General features: G+C 38.0%; 1 protein-coding gene across 5 annotated transcripts in view; it reads right to left on the reverse strand.

The window, feature by feature from the left end:
• Positions 1-19,599, reverse strand: part of PIK3CB (phosphatidylinositol-4,5-bisphosphate 3-kinase catalytic subunit beta) — a 102,125-nt gene that overhangs the window by 11,912 nt on the left and 70,614 nt on the right. For 4 of the 5 annotated variants that reach the window (XM_067465954.1, XM_067465953.1, XM_060767924.2 and 1 more), the window contains 6 exons: positions 17,350-17,471; positions 15,432-15,575; positions 13,129-13,228; positions 10,518-10,696; positions 9,524-9,633; positions 9,102-9,180 (listed from right to left, as the gene is read on the reverse strand). In XM_067465954.1, the coding sequence (XP_067322055.1) occupies positions 9,102-9,180; positions 9,524-9,633; positions 10,518-10,696; positions 13,129-13,228; positions 15,432-15,575; positions 17,350-17,471 (734 nt within the window). The remainder of the gene's footprint in view (positions 1-9,101; positions 9,181-9,523; positions 9,634-10,517; positions 10,697-13,128; positions 13,229-15,431; positions 15,576-17,349; positions 17,472-19,599) is intronic. The other variant, XM_067465955.1, reaches the window with a different exon arrangement.

Consider the following 19,599-nt stretch of genomic DNA (forward strand, 5'->3'; position numbering starts at 1 on the left):
TAGCTCCAAATTTAATTTCCACAATATATATAGCTGTGCTTCTCTGAAGATCTGATCTGAGAAAATGAACAATTATTATTTTCCAATATAGCAGGGATGAGCTCTGTATTTATGTCCCTCCCTCCTTTTCTTTCCTGAAAACATACCAGGAACCAACTGTTAATGGCACAGAGATGGGACACTTGTTCAGAAACCTTCCCTGTGAGTAGCTCTGAACTATAATTTATGTATAATTTATGTTTAACCCCCTGGTGGCACAGGAGGTTAAACTGCTGACCTCTGAACTTGCTGACCAAAAGGTTGAATCCGGGGAGCTGGGTGAACTCCTACTGTTAGGCCTAGCTTCTGCCAACCTAGCAGTTTGAAAACATGCAAGTGTGAGTAGATCAATAGGTACCGCTTCTCTGGGAAGCTGGCCATATGACTTTGGAGGTGTCTATGGACAATGCTGGCTCTTCAGCTGAGAAATGGAGATGAGCACCACCCCCCAGTGTTGGACACAACTAGACCTAATGTCAGAGGAAACCTTTACCTTTATAATGAAGATACAGAAAGTGTAAAACAGTCAATGTGGAGTTGACACATGCAACATTTCTACTCCATGAAAATATCTATGTTTGGTATATGTATCATTTGCTTTCCACTTATCTTTCAAGACTTCTTCAATTCAATTTTAACCATGCCTCAAGCTGAGAGAAGAGGCTGGTAATACATTAATCATTATCATCATTATTATTCAATTCAACATTTCCTCATGCAATTAAAAGTGCCCCAAGTCATATCCTGTGTCCAGGCACTTGTACCCAGCACCCACACCTCTGCAATCCCTGCTGTCGTGAAGTGCTTTTGGAGTCCTGGTCACGACATGACAGGTTTTGGTGGGTTAAAAGCATGCTGTTGCTGCCGGCTGTGTTTTGTGACATTCCAACCCACTTGCTTGCCGTCTGCACTGGGCACACTTCCAACAACTTCCTCTTCAAACGCAGGCAATGATGAAAGCAGCTCGGCCTCCAGAGGATAGTCCCGCTCACAACTGGAGGGACAAAACATCCTCCTCAGAAAGACAGCTTGACAGGAGTCAAGCTGGGGACAAATCCTTGGGGCCCTGTCCACCACAACCTCATCTTCCACATCTGTCAGTGGGATCCTTTTACCCCAATCAAAGCACTATATAAAGACAACTACTCATCTATAGGCCAGTCTGGGAAATGACTGCTACTACTCTGTTGCAGCAGTGCAACTTCTGCATAACATTTATAATGTTCTTTAGATACAGATAATCTCTTATCAGTTCTTGCTGTGCAGTGTGGTTTAGTACCCTTGCTATGTTTGAACAAATCTTTAAGCAAATAATTATCTTTTACGAAGATAATAGATAACTCTGCCAGTTTAAAAAGAGGCTCTTTTGGTTCCATGGTCACAGTTTTTTAAAGTAACCTCCATAGTGAATACATTGATACATGTCTTTATGGATTGAAAGGGTAAGATAGAGAGAGAAAAATCAAGTCAGGAGTAAATTACTGAAATAAGTTAACAGAAATACCGGTTGAGGGATACTAGGAGAGTGTGTGTGTGTGTGTGTGTGTGTGTGTGTGAGAGAGAGAGGGAGAGAGCATCTGCAAACTCTGTAGTATTAACTTCACCCAGAATATAGTGACTCAACCCTTGCTGGTTCCTGACGGTTACAATTGAATGAGTTCTAATTAAGTATTTTTATTTGATAGGGTTTGCACTGTTCTTCCCTGGTATTGGTGGCTGCAGTTCTCTCCACTCATTAATTCACAAAACATCTTCTTATCCTACCACATCCTCTTAAAAATGCAAATTATTATTTATATTACAATACACCAGCAATCTCATTATTCACAATAGTCATATGCTTTATATAAGCACCAAGTTTACATAATTTGTATCAATACACATAGTTTACAGATTAATACGTAGCAATCATTTTCAGATATGAAAACATCTGGCACAGTGCATTGGAACACAAGCAGAGCTGACTGAATATGTTACAATACGGCTCACAATTTGGTACATGATTTTCTTGCTCAAAGCCTTGAGAGGGGAAAGTATTATTTTATGTTGCCCCATCTAAAAAATAAAAATAAAACAAAAATCCAAAGACATCTTCTGCCAAAAATCAGTAGAGCAATCTATATTCAGAGATTGTTGCTGATACTTAGTGAGAAACCTTTATAAGTAACAAACTTTCAAAGCTGTAAAGTGTTAAAGATTGGCCTCCAAACCTAGGTGGAGGGAGATAACAAAGCAAAATTTTGATGATAATGATGTAGAAAACAAAACAGTGGTCAAAGTTTGGCAACCTATACCTAAAGTTGGCACTGGCAAAAAATTAAAGCAGCAATGAGTTCAAACTAATGCAGGGAAGTAGATTTAAAGCAACTTTCTAAAGTGGTAGATTTAATGTTGGGATATCAGTTCTTTAAAGCGTAGAAAGTAATTCCCATATATACTAGAGTATAAGCTGAGTTTTTCAGACCTTTTTTTAGGCTGAAAAAGCCCCCCTCAGTTTATACTCGAGTCAAGGTTATTTATTATTTTATTCTGTGGTTGTTGTTATTGTTATCATCATCATCATCATTATTACATTTATTATTTTACTCTATTCATTCTTATTATTACATTTATTATTTTACTCTATTCATTATTTTATTATTACATTTATTATTTTACTCTCTTTATTAATATTGGAAGGATACTTATGCACATTTACATTGAAGAAGATTAGAATAATGGTTTAATCAGAGTTGGACAGTCTTATCTTAAATTACAGTTTTATGTAAATATTCAAAAACATTTAATCTACTGATGCCTCAATTAATGTAATTGTATTGGTATCTATTATCTAGTTACCATGAATGGTAGGACAGAGCCCTTCCCATTCTTGATGTGGGGAAGCAATTGATTTAAGTGAACATCAGTTAATCACAACAAACTTTTCTTAGCTCATTAAGCACATTTTCCCTCCTTAAACAATTTTCCAAACCTCACAGAACTCCCTAAGTAGCCACCTCCAAGTCTCTATGATGCAGTCACTATCAGTCATCAATAATCATAGAATTCCTGTGGCTTTCAAGAGTTTCTTCTACTATGTTTATGAAGTGAGCTTGTACTGAGTAAACAAAAATGGTAGTTAATGTATTTGAAAGGCAAAACTACTCTGAACCTACTTGCTAAGAAAAACCCATGACAAGATCACCACAACTAAGCAATGACTTCTAGCTAATTGCCACTGATTAAGAACAACTAAGGCTTAAATTTATTTATTTAAATTTTCAATAACAGATAAATCAAAAACGTGGTGAGGAGCTCTTTGATCTTCAATTGATGTAGTTATCCATCTCCCTTTGTTATGGGCCCTCAAGTCAGCTCTTAGTTATGGAGACTTTATCATAGATTTTCCTTAGCAAAATTGGTTCCTCTGAGGCTGAAAGAATGGGACTTGCCCAGAGACACCCAATGGGTTCACATGGCTCAGCAGGTATTTGAAGCCTCATCTCCCAGTCATAGTCCAGTGCTCAAACCATTACCCCATTGTAGCCCTCAGTAACCATCCCTGTCCTCAAGTTATTATCACAAAGTGTCACGAGTATTTGGAGGCCAGGTCACATCTGCTTTGTTGATCGGAACATTTTATATTTTTATAGTGAAGGATGATACAAATATTCTTTTAGTTGTGTTATGTTGTTAGATGTGGGCAAAATATCAGGAGAGAATGCTTCAGGAACATGGCCATACACCCCGGAAAACTTACTCACAACAACCCATTCTTTTGGTTACTGAACATGACTTTTAAAAATAGGCAAATGCATTTAGGTGGATAGTATCCATGAAATGCCATAGCTTCAGAATTATTGAAAATTTTAGTAGAATTATTGAAAACTGTAATCTCTTTGTGTTTTGACTATTTTGACTGTGTGTTCCTGCATTGTAAGGGGTTGGACTGGATGGCCCTTGTGGTCTCTTCCAGCTCTATGATTCTCTCAGCAGATTTTTACAAAGTGCAAAATTTCAATCATTTCTGATCTGCTTGTCTCTCTTAGGAGACTAGAGAATTGTATGCTTTCCCGATCTCTGACCAAGAATGGTGTTAATGCTATTTGAGCAATCAAATCCTGAGGGTTTCCAGAAAGGCTTGGGTAAGGATCTTTTTAAAATGGGGAAATCCTACTGCAAGAGTGTTTAAGGCGTCTGAATTCTCTCACATCTCCATTACTGAGTGACATAAGCTTGACTGAGTGGGAGCAGACTGGTCAAGGTCTCTGCAGCACAACCTGGAGAAAAGCCAGTCTGAGTAACCATTGCAGGTGCTATCTGATTTAACTCTGCCTAATAGATTTCATCATTGCATGTATAAACGTATGTACAGAAGTCCTGGATGGATGGATGGATGTATAAAAATATGCAGCAAAGTCTCTTCTGAAGCTGATTTCAGCCCATTTCTTTACTCCATTTCCTGAGAGGTTTTGTGTGTAACCTTTGCACAGGCTCATCCTCTCCCATTTCCTGAAGGAAACCTCAGATAAGGGTGAACCAGAGAAACTGTTTTGAATAAGTCAGATTCACTGCTGATTGCCAAGCGAGGTGTGTGGGCTGGGCTTGATTTATAGGCCCCACCCTTGACCCTCCACTAGGGAGGCAGCAAATAGAGAATTCAAGATATTTTTTTCGACAGCTGTCAAAGAGGGAGACCCTGCCCTAACTCTTGGCAAGAGCCACCACCTTATTTGTAAAATCTGAAAAAACGATCTCCAAATATTTTTCCTGTTTCCAAAGAGATGGTAAAACAATATTTAACTTCGGAGCAAATGAGTGCACATTTGTTTATCCTAAAGAAATAATATACTTCCTGAACACATCTTTTTAAAAAATTCTTCTGATATCAGAGACACAATTAAAGAGAACCTTCTCATGGAGCATATTTGCTTGATGGGTCACTTGTTTACAAATGTCTCTCTTATCTGTGTGGGCTACTGCTGTATGCGAGAATTCATTCTGGTTTGTTCAACTCCCACCAAAAATATTTTAGAGATGAGCTCAAGTTTACCACCTGGTGTGTCAGAAATACATTTTCTATTCTTATACAACAGCATACACTGCAACAATGAAATCATCTTTGAAACTTTGCATAATTTGTACAAATATAGAGAGTAAAGGATTATTAAGTATATCACTTAAAATAAGCAATTTTTATCTCAGGAAAGGTAGGCAAGGAAAGGTGGGCACAGGATGGGAGACAAATGGCTAAACAAGCACTGGGCTACTGTATGTGTTCCAGAAGCATTCTCTCCTGACATTTCACCAACATCTATGGCAGGCATCCTCAGAGGCTGTGAGGTCTCTGTTAGAAACTAAGCAGTGGGGTTTATATATCTGTGAGTTCTTTCTCCCACTCTGGACATTCCATAGATATATAAAGCCCACTTTCCTTGCTTCCAAATGAAGCAGAGAGTGTTTGAGGACCAGGACATCCATAGGGATACCAAGGTGCTTGTTTATAAAACTATTGTCCTCCCAACCCTGCTATATGTCTGAGAAACGTGGATTGTCTACAGACGTCACATGCAACTCCTAGAATGATTCCATCAGCACTGCCTCCGGAAAATCCAGCAAATCTCTTGGAAAGACAAGCGGACAAACGTCAGCGTGCTGGAAGAAGCAAAGACCACCAGCATTGAAGCGATGGTCCTCCACCATCAACTCCGCTGGACCGGCCATGTTGTCCAGATGCCCGACCACCGTTTTCCAAAGCAGTTGCTCTATTCCGAACTCAAGAATGGAAAATGGAATGTTGGTGGACAGGAAAAGAGATTTAAAGATGGGCTCAAAGCCACAGCTGGAGGTCAGCTGTGACCAGCAGTGCTGCAGAATTTGAAGAGGCACAAATGGAGGGTGAAAGAGAGAAACGTGCCAAGAGGAAGGCGTGTCAAGCCAACCCTGACCGGGACCACCTTCCACCTGGAAACCAATGCCCTCACTGCGGAAGAAGATGCAGACCAAGAATAGGGCTCCACAGCCACCTACAGACCCACAAGAATTCTCATCCTGGAAGACTATCCTACTTGGCCAATGAGGGATCGCCTAAGTAAGTAAGTAAGTAAGTAAGTAAGTGTTTCCAACAAATCTCACAACCTCTGAGGATGCCTGCCATATATGTGCGTGAAACATCAGGAGAGAATGCTTCTGGAACATGGCCATACAGCCTGGAAAACTCACAGCAACCCAGTGATTCCAGCATTAAAGCCTTTGACAACACACTAGACAAGCATTTGGTATTATTTGAATTTACTCCATATAGCAAAATGTATATGAGTCAGCACAGTGATAATGAAGGGCAAAGCACTCATTCCATTTTATGATGATTATTAATAGTGTATAACACAAGCATATTTATTATTTCTTCTTTTCTTTCAAGTGTAAAAGGCAATTTGCATCTCCACCCATACCCAAGAGCAATATTTTAGTTATAGTGGTGTTAAGATTTGGTTGATTTTTTAAGCAAGATTACAATGGAACAGGAGAGATAAATATTATAGTGATAGTCTGACTAAGAGCCTCCCAGATTATTAGAGGTAAAGATTTCACACTAGAATATGGGGTCATTGAAAATGTTTATGGCAATACATATGACACCATTATGAAATCTGGAACATGTGACATTGTAGCACACAAGTTCTGTTTATTAGTTTAGAAATCAAAGTTTTATCTAATAGAGGTAGAACATTCCTCATCTGGAATTCCAAAATTCAAACTATTCCAAAATCTGAAATCAGTGCACACAAACTTCGGCAGCACATATACTAAATTGGTTAATGCACAAAAATATTGAGGATACAATTAGCTTCAAACTATGTGTATAAAAAGCACATGAAACATGCATTAATTTCATGGTTGGACTTGGGCCTCATCTCCAAAATATCTCATTATATGCAAATACATATAGTCCAAAATCTGAGGAGGGGGGGATCTAAAATCCAAAATAGTTTTGGACTCAAGCTTTTTGGTTAAGGCAAAATTCTTACAGCTTGCTACCTGTTCAATTCTGTGCTCAAGCAAACTGATTAACTGAAAACATTCTGGCAAAAGTCAATAGATGGAGTAAATTGGTCACTGAAGTAATGTAGAATGAATTTATATTTTTATTCCTGACAGCCTCCAACATGCCTATGCAAAGCAATTATCTTGTGAACTTCAGTAGATGTTTACTATCTCACTGGACAGATGAAGCAACTGTAATGAAGTCACCTTTCTATATATTTTGTTCATACATCACAAACACAAGACGGCTGATTGACTCAAGAAAAGCTAGACCTCTGCATAATTTCTTTGCACTACAATACTCAAGTCTTTCACTGACACAACACTGTACAATGTCTTTCTAGTTTGGCTGATAAAATGAGAATTAGCCTTACATTTTCACTCCTATTGTCTTGCCACTCTTCATCTATCTTGGAACTGATAGAAAATATACTTTTTTTTAAAAAAGAAAAAAGACAGTCTCAAAGTATAATTGCAATAATTTTTCAGTAGACTGACCAAGCATTTCTCTCTTATATTTGTCTTAGTATGTTTTTCCATAATCCTAGATTAGAAAATGTTTACACCAAGCACAGAAAACGCAAGCATTAGCTTTTAACTCTTTCTTCAATATTCTCTCACAAAATCATATTTAAACTGTGATCCAACAATCTGGAAAACTGGGTCTTCTTCGTTTAGCTCAAATCAAGGGAACAATCTGAGTCAATGTGAGAACAGCAATCGGGGATAACAATTGATCAGCTCTGGATATTGAGTTTGTTTTGATCACTAACAGGATATAGAATATTCAAGACACATTCTACATTAGTGGTTCTCAACCTTCCTTATGCCGCGACCTCTTAATACAGTTCCTCATGTTGTGGTGACCTCCACCATAATTGTTTTTTTCTCGTTGCTACTTCATAACTGTAATTTTGCTACTGTTATGACTCGTAATGTAAATATCTGATATGAAGGATGTATTTTCATTCACTGTACCAATTTGGCACAAATACCTGATATGGCCAAATTTGAATACTGGTGGGGTTTGGGGGGATGGAACTGGTTTTGTCATTTGGGAGTTGTAGTTGCTGGGGTTCACCTACAGTCTGAGAGCATTCTGAACCCCACCAACGATGGAATTGAACCAAACTTGGAACACAGAACTCCCATGACCAACACCAAGTACTGGAAGGGTTTGGTGGGCATTCACCTTGAGATTGGGAGGTGTAGTTCACCTACATCCAGAGAGTACTGTGGACTCAAATAATAATGGATCTGAACCAAACTTGGCACACATTTTCAATATGCCCAAATGTGAACACTGGTGGAGTCTGGGGAAAATAGATATTGACATTTTGGAGTTCTAGTTGCTGAGATTTATAGTTCACCTATATTCAAAGAGCCCCTTGAACCCTATCGATGATAGAATTGGGCCAAACTTCCCACACAGAACCCCCATGACCAAGATAAAATACCGGATGCATTTGGGAGGAATTGACAGTGATTTAGGGGAGAGCATGCCTGCTCTCCCCTCCCCGCTTGTAGTCTTAGAAACAGCCCTCCCCTTGGGTGAGAGGCTGGCTGGGAGGCCGGCCAATCACAGCTGAGGAAGGCTTTTGGTAGAAGGATTCACCAGTTGTGTCCAAAAAAGAAGAGAAGGACAGGCAGAGAGATCTTCAGCCTTCTCTTCCAAAGGAATTCCTAACACCATCAGAAATATGTATTTTCTTATGGTTTTTGGCGACCCCTCTGAAACCCCCTCGTGATCCCCCCCAGGGGTCCTGACCCCCAGGTTGAGAAACACTATTCTACATAATAGTATGCCTGGCTCAGAATGTAATGTCACAATCTATTATTTAAACAAAGGCTGGAGGTAAGATAGACAATGAGCATATACTACCAATATAAAAAACAAGTAAATTTTAAAATAAAAAATAAACACTAGTCAAAATGAATATTTGTTGTAATTTATACATAGGATCCGATATGCTCACAGCCTAAATAAACACATTCAAAACAACAGAACACTGAAATTGTGTAACTATAGGAAGTCTTACCGTAGATCTAGACCAGCCTCCTTCCAAAGTAAATCCATCAGGCGTAACATCTGAAGCGTCAGCATGTCTTGCCGTAGATCTGCAAGAAAGGAAGATACAATTTCATTTTTTAAACATAGCTGCTAAGTAATTTGAATTAAGGGGTTTAAAAGACTAAACAATATTGTGTGAACTGTGATAATATCAGTAAATGAAAAGGAAGGTTTTTAATCTCCTATGTACAAATGTTTAGATGAAGCCAGCAAGAAACTCCATTTCTTTTCCAGACTGCTTTTGGACACAAGCTGTACTGAAATAATTGAAATGCCCAAATGCCCCATTGTTCATCAATCGATGAGGTACTGTGTCAAAATATTGGAGTACATATTGAGGATGAGATGAAAATAGTAACCTTAGAAAATAAAGTTATTTTGTTTCCTTACCATCTCCATTTTTAAAGATGATCACCACCAAATCGCCACCAAATACTTTGTTATTGTATACTATCCACAAAGGCTTCATTTTAGAGTCCATGTATTTACATTTCTCCACACTAGAACAAAATATAACAAATAATTACTAGTGAGCTATGTAAGAAGATTAAGAAGCCACAAAAATGTAGCAGAATAGAATAACTCAGAAGGTAATTCCATAAGAAAATTCAATCACTTGGACAAACGCCTTTAAAAACTTTCATTTTGCTGCTACAATATCACTAACACTGGCGAATTGTCATGTTGGCTCTATATCTGGCAACCACTAAATCCAAGGAATGAAACAGTGATCCATATTTACTCAGAAAACACATTTTATATTTCTTATAAAAGAGCAGCCAATTTTTTACTTAATTCTATGTTTAAAAGGTTATCCATAGGTCTATTCAAAGTAGTGGCCCATGGACCAGTGCCGATTTGCAAGCTATTGGCCGTTGGTTTCCAGTAGGGTTTGAGAAAAGAAAGACACAATTGTAGTCAATGAGCATAAATATGGTGCTGGTCCTGGCACAGAGACAAAACACGTGGTTCGTCCCTCATATCATATTCCTTAAGAAATACAAGTCCAGAACATATTATAATCACTGTAGTGAAAGAGAGATGCTGCCACATAGTCTTTGAGCATGTGTGCATATGCCCACACAGAAAGAAACTGTTAATTTAAAGGTGACACATTATTATTATTGGAGAGTGTAGGACAGTATCACAAATGTCTTCTGTCTAAACTCCAACTGACATCTTAAACTTTAGAAGGCAGAGATTTGCTTGCATAGTTAGGTTGAAGCAAGAGGGAGTGTCAGTCACATGAAGAAATACCATTTTTTGTGCCAACATGTCTGTTGAGCAAGACAGCCAACAGAAGTCAAAGAGCAAGAGCCTTCTGCCTGTCTGTTTCCACCTAAGAGCTACAGCATACGGGGAAGCAGAAAACCACATCACTTACTACAGTTCTGAAAGTAAAACAGAAGGATTCAGAGGGGATTGGAGATCAGAAAGGGCTTCTTTGTACGCTCTTTGTTTCAAACAGGCATGCATTGCTTCTTTTCCTTTAGCTCGGCTTTGCTTCATGGCATTCAGTTTTATTAAATTATTCAAAGTTTTCATCTTATTCAGTGCTTCTACCTGAAAGAGATACATAAACCATGATTTTGTAAATCATTGCATAGTGAAAAATGGATAATCAAAGTGGTAGGTGGTATTTTGGGGTGGGGGGAGTAATTATTATTCCTATACAAAGGTACTCCTTTTCAAGGCAGGGAATACAACTTCTACTGAGTGCCTTCTTTTAGGTTATTTTCATACCTAAATGAGAATGTGTTTCATGTAATTTAAAAACACCTTACATCCATGAAAGTGTTTGTGGGAGCAAAATGTGGGTAATTTCACACCCGGAGCCAAAATACATATTTTCAAATGAAGCCGAGCTGTTGTAAGTTTTTCAGGGTGTATGGCCATATTCCAGAAGCATTCTCTCCTGATGTTTCACCTGCATCTATGGCAGGCATCCTCAGAAGTTGTGAGGACCTCACAACCTCTGAGGATGCCTACCATAGATGCAGGTGAAACGTCAGGAGAGAATGCTTCTGAAACATGGCCATACACCCCGAAAAACTTACAACAAACCAGTGATTCCGGCCATGAAAGCCTTCAACAATGCATTGAGGCTGAGCATTTTGAGCAGCTGTCAGGCTTTCTTGTTAGAAAAAGAACGTAACCAACATAAATGTAATAATTCGTTCTCGCTATAGCTTGTCTGTTTAAAAACACAAACTTTTTATATGTAATAAAAACACCCCTATACTCAGGGACAGCAACTGCATTCATGACAATGCCATAAAATATCTACTTTTCAGATCCAATTCAGTGTGAATTTTGCAGTAATGCAATAACGTGACCGTGGAACTAAAATACCATACCAGCTTAGATGAGAGTTAAAGAAAACACCCCTTGGACAGTTTCAAAATTCTGGCCGAAAAGGTCCTATTCCTAGTAAGGTAAGCATTTCATTTTGGAACTTCCTAATAAGCATATATAAGGGACATGGCTGCAAACTGAAAGGCTTAATGACCCAAGGCTTTCTCCTTATTTTCAATAGTCAAGCATTCCCAGTAAAACAGTGTTACACATCCCAAAATATTCAGCTGTCTTGAATATCTGAAAGGCAGAGTGCCCTTTCAGGTTCAGGCCTGAGTCAACAGAACAAGATATTCTCTTGATTTTAGTACAACCATCAAAATTTAGCAACTAAAAAAAACATTAGAGAACCTGTATGGTGTAGTGGTTTGAGTGCTAGACTATGACTCTGGAGACTCAAGTTAAATTCCTAACTCAAGCATGGAAATCCAGTGTGTGACCCTCAACAAGCCACATTCTCTCAGCCTCAGAAGAAGGCAAAGCCACCCTCCAAAAACCAAACTTTGCTAAGAAAATGGCATGATAGGGTTAACATATCATAAGTTATCATGTGTGAGAAATAACTTGATGACACTCACAAAAGTAAAGCATTAAAAAGTACAATAGTAGTTTCTCCCAATGCTAAAACGTTCTTATGGATGAGCTGGTTTATACAAGGCAGGATGCTGAGGAAGCTGTAAGGGGTTTGATTATGGAAGAGAGGCCAGAGAGAGCTGTCAGGTCAGCCATCTGTCAAAACCAAAAGCTCCTTCTATTTCCACAATTCCAGGAGCTGTGCAAACATCAGCAACAAGGGAACAAAATGCAACCCTTGCTGGACAAACAGGAACTTTTTGAAGTATTTCTACTTTGAATTTCTTCCATGTTTGCACAGTTGGGATTTTTTTGCCCCTTCTTTGATTGCATTGACATGCACTTCCTTTCAAATACCCCCCAAAAATGTCACAGCCTTCAATACCTACATTAGAAATAACTTGAAGACACCCATTACTTTTAAAGAGTTTGCTCAAATGCTAAATAGCACATTTCTTTTTGGAAAAAAAAGTAAAGAAAAAAAATAAAAAGGCATTATTTTCAAGCATCAAAAAGCTAAAGAAGTCTCTTTTTTTCAATACGGACAACATGCTACTGAATAAAATTGTGTCTGAAGAGGAAAAACCCACAGTAACACCTAAAAGTACTATATTCACCAATTTTCTTACAATGACAAAAAACATCATTTCACTTCTGATGTAGTCTTTCATCTTGTGATATGTGCATCTTGTCAGCAAGAGTAGCTGACACATAATCTGGCTGCCATTCATCGAAGTTTCTTCTACGAGATAAATCTTACTAACATGTCATAGCAGAGACCCTAAGAATGGTTTCATTGATGATTATGCAAATACTTAAATTTTCCTCCATCAGATGCTTTTTGAGCAACGTGAGAGTTGGCTCTGTTAGTGCTACTCTACTATTATTGGATGCAGAGGTGAAAAATACCAGAGTTAAACAGGAGCTTATCCTTACACATACTTGGAAGCACAGCATGAACCATGTGCACGAACGTGGTTTGCTTGAAATAAGTTAAATTATGTTGTTTTCATAAGCAGTTGAAGTACAAAACTAACATGAAGGAAAGGATTTAAAATAGCAAATACCTGTTTAGAAAGTACTTTCATGTGAGCAATGCTTCCACGGCAAAATGCTTCAAGTATTACACCAAACTGCACTGAAATTGCAGGAACATGTACCTCTGATCTGCAAGAAAAGATAACACCCATCCACATGTGAATGTACCTTAAGGAATTCTATAACTAACTTCTGTATTTAAATAACAAATCACAAATCAGTATGTTACAGACAGACACCCAAATTAATTCAAACCCAGGTGTGCATGTACCCTTTCGTATGGAATAGCCTGATACAATTGTGTCTTGAACTGTTTTGCAAAACAGCTCTTGCTTTCTGTCTCCAAGTTAAACATTCTGTCTCTCAAATCATCTACTCTCTAGAAATGATCAAAATATTTATCCGTGCATCTTGTGATCTCATCATTTGAAAAACAAAACTGAGATAAAAGGCCATGGCGTCTTAGCATGTAAATTCCTTCAGCTATTCAAAGCAACATGTATGTGCCATCCCACTCAGAGTCAACTGAGGGGAGATCCATAAAAGTCAGGAGACAGGCTTTAGAAGAAATCTCCATCTTTGCCACCATAATTAATTTATTAGATATTGAGTAATAAAAATATATTTCCTGACATGAACTGTAGTGCAGCTGGAAAGAATAGAGGGGTGTGTTCCTGATGGCCTACACGAACTAACATGGAATCTCTCATCCACCTGCCTAAACATGTTTTTGCTAATCCTTCTTTTTTGCAGGTCCTACTGGAGGCAAAACCATTGAGAAGGAAGCCTATGGAAAGGAACATCTATAATACCCTTCCTTTATGTCCAGAGCTTTAGTTATTTTAGGAAGACAAGGATTACTTCTCCTTTGAAGGGAAAAAAGCAATCCAAAGGCAACAAGCAGAAATTTAATCTAAAGTCAATAAGCAGGCAAAGCAACCTCCAAGCAGCTTTGCTGCTTCTGAGACCAGAGCTGCCAGATTCAACATGGGGAAAGATAAGCAAGGGGGTGGGCATGGTCATCGGAGAGTTTAATGAAATATTTGACAAACAGTAGGGTAAATTACTTTAGAAATTGTTGATATCTCCTCTACATATACCTTTCACCATGGAAAAACCAAATCAGCAAGATATGCAGGCAGCTTAGTTAAAGCTACCAACAAATGAAACACAGCCTATTATGATTCCTATGCAAGTAACCCAGATGGGATGAAAGTTTGACGTAAGGTTTCAAAAAGCTAAAACCATTTTCTTCAATGCGTACAAGTGTGGACTGTATATATTTACACGTGTAAACACACGTGTGTTGTTTACAATGTGTAAACAACACCATACTCATATTTAAACATTTCTGATCATAAACATCAATCATGCATCCAGCTTTGAAATTTGAATGAGTTCTTCTCAATTTGGCAATCACGCATCCGGCTTTGAAATTTGAATGAGTTCTTCTCAATTTGGCAAACTATGACAAAAAGTACACTCAGAACATCTGAGAACACCAACATAGTGGCAGAATGGTTTTCCTTGGTGAGACTGGGAAACTAGTGAAGACTAAAGGCAAGAGAGATCACGCCAATTTGAAGGAAAACCTGCTTCCTTCTGCAGAGGATCTGAGATTGGAGTGGAGGTTGACTTTTGACCAGGACAATGATCCTAAGCAGACAGACAAGGTACCACTGAAGTGGTTTAGAAACAAGAACCAGAATAAACTTGAATGCTGCTGTAGAACAATGGTCTTCATTCAACCTGACGGAGTTGAAGCCATTTTGCAAATAAGAATAGATAAATGCTGAAGGATCAACATGCAGAAAATTTATATTTCCCCCCATGACATAGTTGTGATTGTTGAAAACAGCATTTCTATAAAATACTAACCAAGGGAGATAAATACTTATGGAACTAACAAGTGCCAGTTTACTTAACTTTTGTAGCCCAATAAAAGTATTTTCACCTTGACATTGCTGTGTAACTTATAACTTAACATATATTAAATGGTATGTCAGTTAAATCCATTTCCAAATTGTAAAGAAACAAAATGGGGAAATTAGGGAATGTGTGAACACTTCTGTGCAAGGAACTGTAAATACTTTATGTTTATGCAGTTTTAATTACAAATAAACTGGATTAATAACTGACATTTAACATTCATAAAAAGAAATAATAACAAAACAAGCCTGGTCCCAAACAGATGTTTCTGAACATTCAAAGTGAAGATGTCAATACTTCAGGTCTAGTTGGAACTAAACTTTTAGAATCAATACTTTACTACAAGGGTTCTGCATAAGAAAGAGTGTCTTGGGAGGCATGAGGATGCAACAGTAAGTCTTACCTTAAATGCCAAAACAGCATCTGTCCTATCCTTCTATTTGCCATAGCTTTTTCTAGCAGGAACCTAGATAGGGCACAGTCGAGAAAAGGTTCATATTTCAGTACTTGCACAAGCTGTAGAAGATATTGAGCAAGCTCTTCGTCACTGAAAGAAGATAAAGAGAACTGAGTAAATGGATTTAAATGTGAGGAAGATGTATTAATTGAGTTATATTAATGTGATGAAAGAAAATATGCAACATGAAATGTGTTAAAATAGAGAAGTTATTCGATGTATTGGCAATATAACATACTTATATATAATTAGTAAATAGTATCAAACAAGAACAGAACAATGTATTGTCGAAGGCTTTCATGGCCGGAATCACTGGGTTGTTGTAGGTTTTTCTGGGCTATATGGCCATGTTCTGGAGGCAATTTTTTCTCCTGATGTTTCGCCTGCATCTATGGCAAGCATCCTCAGAGGTAGTGAGACCTCACTACCTCTGAGGATGCTTGCCATAGATGCAGGCAAAACGTCAGGAGAAAAATTGCCTCCAGAACATGGCCATATAGCCCGGAAAAACCTACAACAACCCAAGAACAGAACAGAACTTTCCTCAAGACTCTGGAAGTTATAAACAGCATCAACAATAATGACAAAACTTGGAAAGTAATTGATATCAGTCATATATTTGTCTTAAAAATAGCCAGGCAGATTGAAGAAATTCATCATCCAGTTTCATGATATCTGTGTAACAATGTCAGTTTGCAGCTGATCAAGTTAAAATGAGAGTGACAAGCAATAGCTATTTTAAAAAATATTCTCTGTTCCTTAAGCTCATTTTAAAGCTTTTACTGTTGTAATATAAGTATAATGTTACATCCAAATAGAAGCAGCCCTAGTACACTATAAACATGTTATATGACTTGTAAAAAATTCCTCCCTAACTCTCCGCCCTCACATAAAATTAAAGAAAAAATAAAGCTGACTTTCCACATTCTATCCCAAAGACATCTGTATGAAATAGTAGCATTCTTCTTATTACTGTACAATACATGAAGTCTTGATTTTTAAAGCAACTTTTAAACTGTCGTGGTAACAGAGCAAACTATTTAATAGTGGTCACTATGTCTCTCTCTCTGTGTATCCCATATAAAATAGTTGAGATGCACCAGAATACGTCCAATATTCATTCAGAAACACACAAGGACTAGGGAAAAACCCACATTAATTTACTAGTCGAGGTCTAACCGAGCAAACTGCCCTGTTTACATTTTGAGGAAGTCAAAACATCATGTTAACAATCTGGCCTTGAAAAAAAATGCAATTAATCACACGCAGTGCTCATGAGAAGTCAAGGACATGAGGAGCATATTCACTTTGCAGCTGATAGTAACTGACTTTCTCCTGGAGGAAGAAAAAACTAAAGAACTAAAGAACTAGGAAACGAGAGTAATTCATTGGAAGTTCCCAGATTTCAATATCTGCTGTCAAACTGGATCCACAACTCCAATTTTACATCTGATTTCTTACCGATAGGTCCCACTGAGCTTAATTGACATTTTCCTAGTTTTGCATAGGATTGTTGCCACAAGATATGAGAGGCACACAGCTGAATTCTAGATGGACTCTCTGAATGTCTCCTCCACAGCATCTTTCTCCATATTCGCCCAACATCGTAGTATTTGTTCCAGGCAGCAAAAGAAGACTTTTGCTGTCTTAGATACAGTTCTCCAAAGGAGACCACCCACTTTTACCCTCCTGATATTATCTGGAAACTGGGATCGCAGCCTGGCCTGCAGCTGTATGTTGGAAAGGCAGCCCACTTACTAACTTGAAGGATTCATTTCATTTCAGCTAAAAGTCATGGTTTCTTGTTGATGGTGCATTTTCATTTTTGGACCAACAACTGGAATCAAGAGATTGAAAAACTCACCTCATTTGCCTTAAGCAACTCACTGCATACTCTCTTACATATTGATCTGGATAATTGAAATCCAACAACTCTAATGCTTCCCTGGGAGGCAGTTTGGACCATATTTGAAGAAGAGCTTGAAGCTGTGACAAAAAAAAAAGTAACCCAGAGATAGACAGTTAAATGACAAACCATTTCAAAATATTTGTGTCTGCATTTTAATGTTTTCTCAACAAAGCACGCAAACATTGTTTAAAATGAGTCATGGTTTAGTGTTTGACAATTCCAGGTGAAACCTTCTCCTAGCATCTCATTTTTCTGGATCTCAGATAGGAAGGGACAACTGTTTATAAAGACTTCAATTTTCCATCAAGCAGGAAGAAAATCCACAGTTTTGATTGCAGCTTGTGGTGAAGAATATTGTTGTTTTTTGTTGTGTGCTGTTTCCAACTAATGGTGACTCAATACAAACCACTCACAGTGTTTTCTTGTCAAGATTATTCAGAAGGGGGATGAAGAACAGCATTTTGTGTGTGTCTGAGCAGCCAATACCTGGTACTCTAAAGGAAGGGATAACATTTGATGGACAGCATCCTAAATTAAATGTACTGGACTGTCTGTGTGACCTTCTGGTATGCCAATTGGCATACCAAAATATTTGGCTAGTTTTGCACGGAAATCTCTCATACCCATCATCTTGTTTTCTATGCAACAACCTATGGATATTGGGGCTAGTCTTTTATATAGCTCAATGCATCGGAATTGTGTGAGTTGTAGTTTTACAAGCTCATTATCCTCCTCTGCCAAACTGTGCTGGGATCCCATAGTATTGAGCCACGGCCATTAAAGTGGTGTCAAAGTGCATTCATTCCAGTGCTGATGCACCTTCTATCCCTATTTCAACTACCTTTCTGGTTTTGAACACCTTGGTTGGTTTCTCCTCAAACAGCGAAACTATTTGAACAAGAAATAAGGTTTGCCTGTGCCCATTAGATAGTAAACTATAGTATTTATCTTATTCAGCATAGATTTATCTTATTCAGCATATGCCATAAAAAGAATTTCGATGATTACAATATGTTAGCCTGAATGTTTCCCTATAATTTGCCTTGGGAATTATGTAGAGATTGCTGGACTGTATCTTCCAGCAGCCCTTTCCATCACAGCCAATGGTAAAGATTGCTAGGAATTTCAGAAGAAGAATCTCTGTGTAAGTAACTATTTATTTATTTATTTTATTTACTTTATTTATATACCACTTTTCTCAGCCCTCAGGCAACTCAAAGCGGTGAACAACATCGATACCAACTATGTTTCCCACTCCTGCTTTATAGTGAAAATATGCTTTTTGGAGTCTGGGGTGTCACCATTTTGGGGCAGTACTGCAATATCTACCAAAGCAGTCTGTGCAATACATCTTTTGTCCACCTCTCAGAGGAGCATGCAAGATAATATTCTTTGATACCTGGATCAATCTGTGCATGTGACAACACCAGGCTAAGAGACTATAAATTTAAATGCCTCCAGAGCAATGACATGTTTCTGAAACAACACATAATTGATCACCTTCAACACTGAATGCTGGAAAGATTAATCTCCATGCTGATTGTGGACAAATGTTTGAAAATATGATAGAATACTCATGGTTTTGTCTATAACACATCAGGTAATTGAGATTGAAAATTCAAGTTAAGCATGCGTGCTACATATAAAATATTGTCCTGTTGCCACTAGGACTACGCCTACTTAGAAAATCTTAAAATTAGAGGCAGAGGTTATTCAACTAGAAAATGTTAAGTGATATGACCCTTAGAGGAAACAAGAGCTCAATGACCTGAGAAGGAGCCAAGAAGATTCCAAGAATACAGCCAGTTTTTGTTTACATTCCTCCTCTGAGCCTGAATTAGGAGGGAAATGCTGACCAGCTAGATCAACATCCCAGGTGTGTTCTGGCGGATGGTCAGAGGCCAACAAGGGGACTTGTCACATCTGGGCAGAAAGCTTTCCTTTCTTAAGCCAAAACCAAAACAATAAGACTAATTTGGCAGAGCAATCCAAGACAATGACTGTGAGCAAATCCATGGAAAACAGAGAGGTACTGGATTATAAAACAGAGTCCTTACAAGATTCACTATTTCATTTTAATTATATAAGTAAATAAAATAAAAATGATGAAGTTTGGGGGTGTGCGGATCTTTGGCATAAATTCGGATGTTCTCAACTAGAATAGAACCAGCGAATACATGAAAGCTTGGCAAATCAAAACATACT

Source organism: Anolis sagrei, chromosome 3 (genome assembly GCF_037176765.1).
Source record: "Anolis sagrei isolate rAnoSag1 chromosome 3, rAnoSag1.mat, whole genome shotgun sequence".
Taxonomy (NCBI): domain Eukaryota; kingdom Metazoa; phylum Chordata; class Lepidosauria; order Squamata; family Dactyloidae; genus Anolis; species Anolis sagrei.